The sequence below is a fragment of the Bos taurus genome, chromosome X (genome assembly GCF_002263795.3).
Source record: "Bos taurus isolate L1 Dominette 01449 registration number 42190680 breed Hereford chromosome X, ARS-UCD2.0, whole genome shotgun sequence".
Classification (NCBI taxonomy): Eukaryota; Metazoa; Chordata; class Mammalia; order Artiodactyla; family Bovidae; genus Bos; species Bos taurus.
The window spans coordinates 86,217,150-86,229,925 of NC_037357.1; the positions used below are offsets into that span (position 1 = coordinate 86,217,150).

Here is a 12,776-nt window from a genome sequence, read left to right on the forward strand (position 1 = left end):
GGACATGACGCTGAAAACTACAGCCACCTCCTCTCACTGGGTATGCACAGCTACCCTGTGACTCTATGAGTGTTGTAGCCACGCGTTCTGGGAAACAAACTCACTCAGAAGGACAACGCAGATAGTGGAGTGCAGTTTATTACACCGGCAGGCCCAAGGCAGAGTCTCCTCTTAGCCAAGGACCCCGACCAGCATTTGTGAAAATCTTTTATTCCCATGTGTACGTGTCTGAACCCACCACCCCAAATTCCTTGAGACTTACATAAACCAAGGAAAATGCAATCCCAATAACCCCACCATTCACGTGCTATGCGCTCATGTGCTCAAACAGTCAAACAATTAGCCGATACTCAATAAACCCAAGGTTACACTCCGATAGATACAGAAAAATTTATGGCCTGTCTGGAGGAAGGGGTGATCAGTGTATGTTTTCTCTTAGGTGATGAGTAACCCAGATACGATCTTCAAGGCTCCCCTGCCTGAAGGGGGTCTTATCCTTCTGTTGTTGTTTTCACAGGCACTAAACACAGAGTTCAGAGTCCATTGGAAAGGTGGCTGAGCATGATCAGCATGAATAGGCCTAAGATGGAGTCCAGGCCCTATGAATTCCTTCTTCATTCCCCCCTCTTGATGCTCTTAACTCATATTATGAGCATCATTCATAGGGATATATTGCACCCTGGCTCTCCGACCGCCAATTTGGGAGAATGACATCAACCTTCGGGTTACAAAGTTCATTATACATTGTAAAATTCAGGGTCCACAAAGCAAAACTATCAAGGCAACTGTAACAGTGGTAAATATAGTTTTCCACCCATTGCCCTTCACCCAAGATAGGACCGAAGTCCAGAAAGGAATGTTTTCATTTGACATTGCTTTTACCTGGTTTTTCATGTCATCTAAAGCAGTCGATACGTTGCCAGATAAGTCAGGAATGTATACACCACATTCAACCTTAATTATAGCACTGGTCTCTCCTTGAGCAGCTGTGAGTATGTCCAAAGCCATTCTATTATGAATTACCGCTTTTCTCATTTGGATTTGCTCTTCATTTAAGGCTTGGATGGCTTTTGTTCTATCTAGGAGGGCCCGTTTTGTGAAATTAGTCAAGGCCTCTACTTTAATCATGATATCTGTTGTCCCTATAGAGGGTACGAATAAGGCAGCAATATACGCATACCATTGAAACACGGATCTTGTCCACCTAGCATGTAAATAAGGTAGATTTACTGGGGCTTGTTGTAGGTTAGGCTTTTGTTACACTGGCATTTATATCAAATGTAACCCCATGAGCCGAGTCTATTGACTGTAGGTCTTACACCAAGAGAGCAAGGAGAGGTTATGATTGACAAGAGAGAGGAAAGTCTCTTTTCGTCATCCCAGAAAAGAGCAGAGTGGTTTAAAATCTTCTTGGCAGAGTGGTGACACCCACCAAGGAAGTCCATCCATCGCTGACAGAGGCATAGCCCTGCATACCCAGCAGTTGGAAGTGTTGTGGAAGTCCACGTAGGAATGTGCCCATGAGATGAAAACATTGTCCTGAGTTGAAATGGAAGTTAAATTCAAAACCACGTCGATGAGGCCAAGCAGCAGGAGTTGATTGTGTGGCTTCATCCTGAAGGGGCTCATCCAGGATCTTCTTTTCCTTCTTCTTAAGGATGGTCATAGTCTCTCGAGGGTCAGCGGGGTCCCTCTGTGCAGTCCACTCAGCGTTTTTTTGGGTCTGCGTGGTATGTTCTCTTCACCCTCGTATGATGGATCCAAGGGACAATACCCGCAACTTTAACTGCAGTAAGGGTAGTTAGAATAACATAAGGGCCCTTTCACCAAGGGGCTAGCCAATCATGTTTCCAATCTTTGACCCATACTTGGTCACCAAGCATAAACTCATGAATCTGTTCCCCAAGGGGGAACGGCACCCTTTCTTGTACAAACTTAGTTACCCGATTTATTACCTTACCCAGTTCCATCTGCTGTGAAATCCTATTCCCCCTTACCTGAGGCAAATTTGTTGACACCTGTTCTATTATGGGAGGGGGCCTCCCATACACAATTTCGTATGGAGAATAGCCTTGGGACCGTGGGGTCATCCTGAGTCTGAGCAGAGCCGTCGGGAGCAAGTCCACCCAGGAGCAGTCAGTCTCTAAGATCCACTTAGAGAGTCTCTTTAATGTCCGGTTGGTTCATTCCACCATCTCAGAACTCTGGGCCTATATGCAGTGTGCAGTTTCCATTTGATGTTTAAAGTTTTGCTTACTTGTTGTACTAAATCAGCTACAAAAGCTGGGTCATTGTCTGAACCAATGCTGGTAGGAAGTCCAAATCTGGGAACTATTTCCCTAAGCAGGCACCGGGCTACTTCTGATGCTCTTTCAGTCCAGGGAGGAAAAGCTTCTACCCATCCCGAGAACGTACATACCATGACCAGCAGGTAACGGTAGTGTCAGTGAGGTTTCATTTCAGTGAAGTCCACTCCCAGGTGTTCAAAGGGCAGCGTGCCTTTCAGCTAAATATCCAGAGGTTTTTGTCTGAATACCCGAGAGGCCGCATTAACCTGTGAGCAGGCAGCATGGCCTAGGTGGGTCGCTTGGTGTGTTTGACTTACCAGATTGTGTGCCAGCTCCTCCGGTACCAATAATTTGCCACTTGGCAATTCCCACCATCCCTTTCCAGTCTTGATAGCCCCTTCCTCTTTGGCTAACCTGACAGCCGTTGTCCTTGTTTTATCAGGCTAGTGCCATCAGTATATAGGACCCAACTAGGGTCTGGACTAGCCTGAGATCTTGTACAGGCCTATAGTCCTGTCCTCCTTCCTTTTTGACTGGCAGGATCGGCGTATTCCAAGCCGACTGGCACTCTACTAGAATGCCTGCTTCAATCTATTGATGTGGGGCAGTATGCTGGCCCAGGCCTCTACTGGTAGCGGGTACTGGCACTTTCTAACTGGGATGGTGCCTGGTTTGAGTTCTATTATCACTGGTGCTTGATGTTTAGCCAGCCTGGGGTGGGGGGGGGGAGGGGGGTTGTCTTCCGCCCAGACCTCAGGGAATAATTGCGTTAGCTCTCTCTCATGCTCTTCCAGCCCACCCGGTTCTTCCTTCGGAGGCTCATGCAACCTCCACTCATCTTGGGGTGGTATTGAGAGAGCGCAAGTAAGTCATAGTGTCCATCTGGAAGGTGGGCCTCTCCTCAGAGGAGAAAGTCACTTGTGTTCCTAGTTTGGAGAGCAAGTCGCTTCCCAACAGGGGTACTGGGCACTCAGGAATGTAGAGGAATTCATGAATCACTTGGTGCCCCCTCCCCCCATCTGACATTTTCTGGGCTGGCAAAACGATTTAATCATCTCTTCTCCTGATACCCCAGTTACAGCGGTAGTCTTTTTGGACAGTGGTGCCACAGGTTTTGTTACTACCGACAGTTCTGCTCCTGTATCCACCATGAAGTCAATGTTTTGGTCCCCCACTTTTAAGGCTACCGTGGGTTCTTGGGGACCTGATATCTCTGAGCCCCAGCAGCCCTATTTAATTTCCAGGTCAGCAAGCCCCACAACTGCGGGAGCTTCCTCTTCCTTCCTTGCCTTAGGGCATTCATTCTTCCAGTGGCCAAAAGCTTGGCACCAGGCACACTGGTTCGGCTGTAATGGGGCCCGGGGCCTCCGCTGGGACCGGTTGAAGGACTTTCCTGTCCCTGGGGCAGATGAGGTTTTCCGGAGGGCCCGAGATAGACTTTCCCAGAGCAGCAGCTAGCATTGTAAATCTCTTGTCTGTTCTCTTTCGTTCCCTCCGGCTCTCTGGCAGAGCGCTGCTAAGTCACTGCAGTCGTGTCCGACTCTGTGTGATCCCATAGACGGCAGCCCACCAGGCTCCCCCATCCCTAGGATTCTCCAGGCAAGAACACTGGAGTGGGTTGCCATTTCCTTCTCCAATGCAGGAAAGTGAAAAGTGAAAGTGAAGTCGCTCAGTCATGTCCGACTCTTAGCGACCCCATGGACTACAGCCTACCAGGCTCCTCGGTCCATGGGATTTTCCAGGCAAGAGTACTGGAGTGGGGTGCCATTGCCTTCTCCGATTAGCCTTGTTGCTGCTGCTGCTGCTGCTGCTGCTGCTAAGTCGCTTCAGTCATGTCCAAGTCTGTGTGACCCCAGAGACGGCAGCCCACCAGGCTCCCCCATCCCTGGGATTCTCCAGGCAAGAACACTGGAGTGGGTTGCCATTTCCTTCTCTGCTTAATTCCAACATCTCCCTCCCTTTCTTGTCCGTACTCACCGGGAGAGGCGGGTATAGCTTGGGCGGTTTGGCTGGAGCTGGATCCTGGAAGTGTTGGCCAGAGGCGTCTGTCACCGGGATTGGAGGAGCCTGCCGAGGTGGCGGCTCTACGACCTCGGGGAGAGCTGGCGGAGGAGCAGCGGCTGCTGCAGGACTTCACCTGGCCCTGGATCGGGCATTAAGGCGGCCTCCCATCCTGGCGGAGCACTGGGAGGCAGGCGCGTCATTATCCAGTATGGGGGAGGGGTCAGGTCGTCCCCGTCCAAATTCTGTAGAATTTCCTTTTTTATCATCAGTCAATTTTTGTGCCATTAATATTTTTCCCTTTCCCTTCTGGATACAGAGCCTTGTCCAAGTAGGAGGGTCTTGAGCTAACCCTAGCCATGAGTCAATATATGGATATTGATCCAGGTGTCCTGGCTCTCCTGTGACTACTGTATAGACTGCTTCCACTATTTTTAAGTTCATGGTGTTCTCTGGTGGCCATCCTACTCCCATAGGGGCCCATTCGACCTCACAGAGTATGTGGAGGCGGTTAGGCTTCATCTTCACCCCATAGTCTCCTTCAAATCCCTTCTTTAAATTTTAATCATGCACTCCAATACAGTTGCCTTAGATTCACTTCCTCCCATCTTGCTTACCTTCTTCTACTTTTCCTTTTTGTTCTGTCTGCGAAGTTCTCAGTACCCTATGTACTTCTGATAGTTCCACTCAATGACACTTAAATTGCCATTCTGCCTCCTTCCCAACTGGGGTGAGAAGAGCCTACCTGCCAGAGAGGGAGAAGGGGATCAGCGTGCCTTCACCTGCCGGTCAGCACAATCGAACCAGAACCCCACGTGATCCAAGACTGTTTCTCCCTTAAAGTCCATTCTGCCTTGGTGGGCTTGATCAGGTGTGGATGAAAACACAGATGGGTTAAATATCCCATGTCCCAGGCCATCTCCAGGAAAGCCAATTCATACTCACTTATGTATCCCCTTCCTTCTAGCCTAACAATTCCAAGGGGTCAAGAATTTCACAGCAGACAGGACACCTCCTGGGGGAGGGCAGAATACGAGCATACAAGGAAAAGTTTCCTATCCTAAAAATCCCCTGGCGGTCGCTGGTAATAATTTTCCCTGAGACAGCGTGGACACACCTCCTAAATGACCTTCACAAATTTCCTTCCTAAACCGTAGCACGCTCGTCGACCTGTGTACCAAGCAATCGCTGCTGCCTGCCTATTCCAGGCCCCTGTGGGTCCGTGCCCCTTCTAGTGCCTCCCAGGGGGGGTGATCAGGCCCCCTCTTCCACCCTGCCGGGTGGGTTCCTCCTCACCTGAGCACTCAGTTCCCTTGCCGCCCTTCACTACCTGCCAAAGCGAAGAAACCAGGCGTTGAAAGGCTGAATTCTTCCAGAGGGGCAAGGCTCCTTCCCCCCTCTAGGAGATTCAAGCCACAAAGCCTCAGGGTGGCCTCAAATGAGACCTGTCTCCTCAAAGTGAAGAGTTTCCTGGCCAATGCACCAAGTGTTGTACCCACACGTCTGGGAAACAAACTCACTCAGAAGGACAATGCAGATAGTGGAGTGCAGTTTATTACACCGGCAGGCCCAAGGCAGAGTCTCCTCTTAGCCAAGGACCCCGACCAGCACTTGTGAAAATCTTTTATACCCCATGTGTACGTGTCTGAACCCACCACCCCAGATTCCTTGAGACTTACATAAACCAAGGAAAATACAATCCCAATAATCCCACCATTCACGTGCTATGTGCTCATGTGCTCAAACAGTCAAACAATTAGCCAATAATCAATAAACCCGAGGTTACACTCAGATGGATACAGAAAAATTTATGGCCTGTCTGGAGGAAGGGTGATCAGTGTATGTTTCTCTTAGGTGATGAGTAAACCCAGATACGATCTTCAAGGTTCCCCTGCCTGGAGGGGTCTTATCCTTCTGTTGTTGTTTTCACAGGCACTAAACACAGAGTTCAGAGTCCATTGGAAAGGTGGCCTGAGCATGATCAGCATGAATAGGCCTAAGATGGAGTCCAGGCCCTATGAATTCCTTCTTCATTCCCCCCTCTTGATGCTCTTAACTCATATTATGAGCATCATTCATAGGGATATATTGCACCCTGGCTCTCCGACCGCCAATTTGGAGAATGACATCAACCTTCGGGTTACAAAAGTTCATTATACATTGTAAAATTCAGGGTCCACAAAGCAAAACTATCAAGGCAACTGTAACAGTGGTAAATATAGTTTTCCACCATTGCCCTTCACCCAAGATAGGACCGAAGTCCAGAAAGGAATGTTTTCATTTGACATTGCTTTTACCTGGTTTTTCATGTCATCTAAAGCAGTCGATACGTTGCCAGATAAGTCAGGAATGTATACACCACATTCAACCTTAATTATAGCACTGGTCTCTCCTTGAGCAGGCTGTGAGTATGTCCAAAGCCATTCTATTATGAATTACCGCTTTTCTCATTGGATTTGCTCTTCATTTAAGGCTTGGATGGCTTTTGTTCTATCTAGGAGGGCCCGTTTTGTGAAATTAGTCAAGGCCTCTACTTTAATCATGATATCTGTTGTCCCTATAGAGGGTACGAATAAGGCAGCAATATACGCATACCATTGAAACACGGATCTTGTCCCCTAGCATGTAAATAAGGTAGATTTACTGGGGCTTGTTGTAGGTTAGGCTTTTTGTTTACACTGGCATTTATATCAAATGTAACCCCATGAGCCGAGTCTATTGACTGTAGGTCTTACACCAAGAGAGCAAGGAGAGGTTATGATTGACAAGAGAGAGGAAAGTCTCTTTTCGGTCATCCCAGAAAAGAGCAGAGTGGTTTAAAATCTTCTTGGCGAGGTGGTGGACACCCACCAAGGAACGTACCATCCATCGCTGACAGAGGCATAGCCCTGCCATACCCAGCCAGTTGGAAGTGTTGTGGAGTCCACGTAGGAAATGATGCCCATGAAATAAAAATTGTTCCTGAGTTGAAATGGAAGTTTAAAATTCAAAACCACGTCGATGGAGGCCAAAGCAGCAGGAGTTGATTGTGTGGCTTCATCCTGAAGGGGCTCATCCAGGATCTTCTTTTCCTTCTGGCTAAGGATGGTCATAGTCCTCTCGAGGTCAGCGGGGTCCCTCTGTGCAGTCACTCAGCGTTTTTTTGGGTCTGCGTGGTATGTTCTCTTCACCCTCGTATGATGGATCCAAGGACAATACCCGCAACTTTAACTGCAGTAGGGTAGTTAGAATAACAGTAAGGGCCCTTCACCAAGGGCTAGCCAATCATGTTTCCAATCTTTGACCCATACTTGGTCACCAAGCATAAACTCATGAATCTGTTCCCCAAGGGGGAACGGCACCCTTTCTTGTACAAACTTAGTTACCGATTTATTACCTTACCCAGTTCCATCTGCTGTGAAATCCTATTCCCCCTTACGCTGAGGCAAATTTGTTGACACCTGTTTCTATTATGGGAGGGGGCCTCCCATACACAATTTCGTATGGAGAATAGCCTTGGGACCGTGGGGTCATCCTGAGTCTGAGCAGAGCCGTCGGGAGCAAGTCCACCAGGAGCAGTCAGTCTCTAAGATCCACTTAGAGAGTCTCTTTAATGTCCGGTGGTTCATTCCACCATCTCAGAACTCTGGGCCTATATGCAGTGTGCAGTTTCCATTTGATGTTTAAAGTTTTGCTTACTTGTTGTACTAAATCAGCTACAAAAGCTGGGTCATTGTCTGAACCAATGCTGGTAGGAAGTCCAAATCTGGGAACTATTTCCCTAAGCAGGCACCGGGCTACTTCTGATGCTCTTTCAGTCCAGGGAGGAAAAGCTTCTACCCATCCCGAGAACGTACATACCATGACCAGCAGGTAACGGTAGTGTCAGTGAGGTTTCATTTCAGTGAAGTCCACTCCCAGGTGTTCAAAGGGCAGCGTGCCTTTCAGCTAAATATCCAGAGGTTTTTGTCTGAATACCCGAGAGGCCGCATTAACCTGTGAGCAGGCAGCATGGCCTAGGTGGGTCGCTTGGTGTGTTTGACTTACCAGATTGTGTGCCAGCTCCTCCGGTACCAATAATTTGCCACTTGGCAATTCCCACCATCCCTTTCCAGTCTTGATAGCCCCTTCCTCTTTGGCTAACCTGACAGCCGTTGTCCTTGTTTTATCAGGCTAGTGCCATCAGTATATAGGACCCAACTAGGGTCTGGACTAGCCTGAGATCTTGTACAGGCCTATAGTCCTGTCCTCCTTCCTTTTTGACTGGCAGGATCGGCGTATTCCAAGCCGACTGGCACTCTACTAGAATGCCTGCTTCAATCTATTGATGTGGGGCAGTATGCTGGCCCAGGCCTCTACTGGTAGCGGGTACTGGCACTTTCTAACTGGGATGGTGCCTGGTTTGAGTTCTATTATCACTGGTGCTTGATGTTTAGCCAGCCTGGGGTGGGGGGGGGGGAGGGGGGTTGTCTTCCGCCCAGACCTCAGGGAATAATTGCGTTAGCTCTCTCTCATGCTCTTCCAGCCCACCCGGTTCTTCCTTCGGAGGCTCATGCAACCTCCACTCATCTTGGGGTGGTATTGAGAGAGCGCAAGTAAGTCATAGTGTCCATCTGGAAGGTGGGCCTCTCCTCAGAGGAGAAAGTCACTTGTGTTCCTAGTTTGGAGAGCAAGTCGCTTCCCAACAGGGGTACTGGGCACTCAGGAATGTAGAGGAATTCATGAATCACTTGGTGCCCCCTCCCCCCATCTGACATTTTCTGGGCTGGCAAAACGATTTAATCATCTCTTCTCCTGATACCCCAGTTACAGCGGTAGTCTTTTTGGACAGTGGTGCCACAGGTTTTGTTACTACCGACAGTTCTGCTCCTGTATCCACCATGAAGTCAATGTTTTGGTCCCCCACTTTAAGGCTACCGTGGGTTCTTGGGGACCTGATATCTCTGAGCCCCAGCAGCCCTATTTAATTTCCAGGTCAGCAAGCCCCACAACTGCGGGAGCTTCCTCTTCCTTCCTTGCCTTAGGGCATTCATTCTTCCAGTGGCCAAAAGCTTGGCACCAGGCACACTGGTTCGGCTGTAATGGGGCCCGGGGCCTCCGCTGGGACCGGTTGAAGGACTTTCCTGTCCCTGGGGCAGATGAGGTTTTCCGGAGGGCCCGAGATAGACTTTCCCAGAGCAGCAGCTAGCATTGTAAATCTCTTGTCTGTTCTCTTTCGTTCCCTCCGGCTCTCTGGCAGAGCGCTGCTAAGTCACTGCAGTCGTGTCCGACTCTGTGTGATCCCATAGACGGCAGCCCACCAGGCTCCCCCATCCCTAGGATTCTCCAGGCAAGAACACTGGAGTGGGTTGCCATTTCCTTCTCCAATGCAGGAAAGTGAAAAGTGAAAGTGAAGTCGCTCAGTCATGTCCGACTCTTAGCGACCCCATGGACTACAGCCTACCAGGCTCCTCGGTCCATGGGATTTTCCAGGCAAGAGTACTGGAGTGGGGTGCCATTGCCTTCTCCGATTAGCCTTGTTGCTGCTGCTGCTGCTGCTGCTGCTGCTAAGTCGCTTCAGTCATGTCCAAGTCTGTGTGACCCCAGAGACGGCAGCCCACCAGGCTCCCCCATCCCTGGGATTCTCCAGGCAAGAACACTGGAGTGGGTTGCCATTTCCTTCTCTGCTTAATTCCAACATCTCCCTCCCTTTCTTGTCCGTACTCACCGGGAGAGCGGGTATAGCTTGGGCGGTTTGGCTGGAGCTGGATCCTGGAAGTGTTGGCCAGAGGCGTCTGTCACCGGGATTGGAGGAGCCTGCCGAGGTGGCGGCTCTACGACCTCGGGGAGAGCTGGCGGAGGAGCAGCGGCTGCTGCAGGACTTCACCTGGCCCTGGATCGGGCATTAAGGCGGCCTCCCATCCTGGCGGAGCACTGGGAGGCAGGCGCGTCATTATCCAGTATGGGGGAGGGGTCAGGTCGTCCCCGTCCAAATTCTGTAGAATTTCCTTTTTTATCATCAGTCATTTTTTGTGCCATTAATATTTTCCCTTTCCCTTCTGGATACAGAGCCTTGTCCAAGTAGGAGGGTCTTGAGCTAACCCTAGCCATGAGTCAATATATGGATATTGATCCAGGTGTCCTGGCTCTCCTGTGACTACTGTATAGACTGCTTCCACTATTTTAAGTTCATGGTGTTCTCTGGTGGCCACCCTACTCCCATAGGGGCCCATTCGACCTCACAGAGTATGTGGAGGCGGTTAGGCTTCATCTTCACCCCATAGTCTCCTTCAAATCCCTTCTTTAAATTTTAATCATGCACTCCAATACAGTTGCCTTAGATTCACTTCCTCCCATCTTGCTTACCTTCTTCTACTTTTCCTTTTTGTTCTGTCTGCGAAGTTCTCAGTACCCTATGTACTTCTGATAGTTCCACTCAATGACACTTAAATTGCCATTCTGCCTCCTTCCCAACTGGGGTGAGAAGAGCCTTACCTGCCAGAGAGGGAGAAGGGGGATCAGCGTGCCTTCACCTGCCGGTCAGCACAATCGAACCAGAACCCCACATGGTCCAAGACTGTTTCTCCCTTCAAGTCCGTTCTGCCTTGGTGGGCTTGATCAGGTGCGGATAAAAGCACAGATGGGTTAAATATCCCATGTCCCAGGCCATCTCCGGCAAAGCCAATTCATTATGTATCCCCTTCCTTCTAGTCTAACAATTCTGAGGTCAAGAATTTCACAGCAGATGTGACACCTCCTGGGGGAGGGCAGAATATGAGCATACAAGGACCCGTTTCCTATCCTAAAAACCCCCTGGCGATCACTGGTAATAATTTTCCCTGAGACAGCATGGACACACCTCCTAAATGACCTTCACAAATTTCCTTCCTAAACCGTAGCACGCTCGGAGACCTGTATACCAAGCAATCGCTGCTGCCTGCCTATTGGAGGGCCCTGTGGGTCCGTGCCCCTTCTAGTCCCTCCCAGGGGGGTGATGAGGCCCCCTCTTTCACCCTGCCGGGTGGGTTCCTCCTCACCTGAGCGCTCAGTTCCCTTGCTGCCGTTCACTACCTGCCAAAGTGAAGAAACCGGGCGTTGAAAGGCTGAATTCTTCTAGAGGGGCAAGGCACCTGCCCTGCTCTAGGAGATTCAAGCCACAAAGCCTCAGGGTGGCCTCAAATGAGACCTGTCTCCTCAAAGTGAGGAGATTCTTGGCCAATGCATCAAATGTTGTGGCCACACGTTCCAGGAAACAAACTCACTCAGAAGGACAATGCGGATAGTGGAGTGCAGTTTATTGCACCGGCGGGCCCAAGGCAGAGTCTCCTCTTAGCCAAGGACCCCGACCAGCACTTGTGAAAATCTTTTATACCCCATGTGTACGTGTCTGAACCCACCACCCCAGATTCCTTGAGACTACATAAACCAAGGAAAATACAATCCCAATAATCCCACCATTCACGTGCTATGTGCTCATGTGCTCAAACAGTCAAACAATTAGCCAATAATCAATAAACCCGAGGTTACACTCAGATGGATACAGAAAAATTTATGGCCTGTCTGGAGGAAGGGGTGATCAGTGTATGTTTTCTCTTAGGTGATGAGTAACCCAGATACGATCTTCAAGGTTCCCCTGTCTGGAGGGGGTCTTACCCTTCTGTTGTTGTTTTCATAGGCACTAAACACAGAGTTCAGAGTCCATTGGAAAGGGGCTAGCATGATCAGCATGAATAGGCCTAAGATGGAGTCCAGGCCTATGAATTCCTTCTTCATTCCCCCCTCTTGATGCTCTTAACTCATATTATGAGCATCATTCATAGGAATATATTGCACCCTGGTCTCCGACGCCAATTTGGGAGAATGACATCAACTTCGGGTTACAAAGTTTTTATACATTGTAAAATTCAGGGTCCACAAAGCAAAACTATCAAGGCAACTGTAACGTGGTAATATAGTTTTCCACCCATTGCCCTTCACCCAAGATAGGACCGAAGTCCAGAAAGGAATGTTTTCATTTGACATTGCTTTTACCTGGTTTTTCATGTCATCTAAAGCAGTCGATACGTTGCCAGTAAGTCAGGAATGTATACACCAATTCACCTTAATTATAGCACTGGTTCTCTCCTTGAGCAGCTGTGAGTATGTCCAAAGCCATTCTATTATGAATTACCGCTTTTCTCATTTGATTTGCTCTTCATTTTAAGGCTTGGATGGCTTTTTGTTCTATCTAGGAGGGCCCGTTTTGTGAAATTAGTCAAGCCTCTACTTTAATCATGATATCTGTTGTCCCTTATAGAGGGTACGAATAAGGCAGCATATACGCATACCATTGAAACACGGATCTTGTCCACCTAGCATGTAATAAGGTAGATTTACTGGGGCTTGTTGTAGGTTAGGCTTTTGTTACACTGGCATTTATATCAATGTAACCCCATGAGCCGAGTCTATTGACTGTAGGTCTTACACAAGAGAGCAAGGAGAGGTTATGATTGAACAAGAGAGAGGAAAGTCTCTTTTTCGTCATCCCAG

General features: G+C 49.0%; 1 protein-coding gene across 1 annotated transcript in view; it reads right to left on the reverse strand.

Moving 5' to 3' along the window:
• Positions 1–490: 490 nt before the first annotated feature.
• Positions 491–12,776, reverse strand: part of LOC132344347 (uncharacterized) — a 16,783-nt gene continuing 4,497 nt past the window's right edge. The window contains 6 exon segments of the mRNA XM_059883836.1: positions 491–1,257; positions 4,266–4,390; positions 5,586–5,619; positions 8,628–8,709; positions 9,976–10,099; positions 11,285–11,318. Coding sequence (XP_059739819.1) covers positions 637–1,257; positions 4,266–4,390; positions 5,586–5,619; positions 8,628–8,709; positions 9,976–10,099; positions 11,285–11,318 — 1,020 coding nt within the window. The 3' untranslated portion in view covers positions 491–636.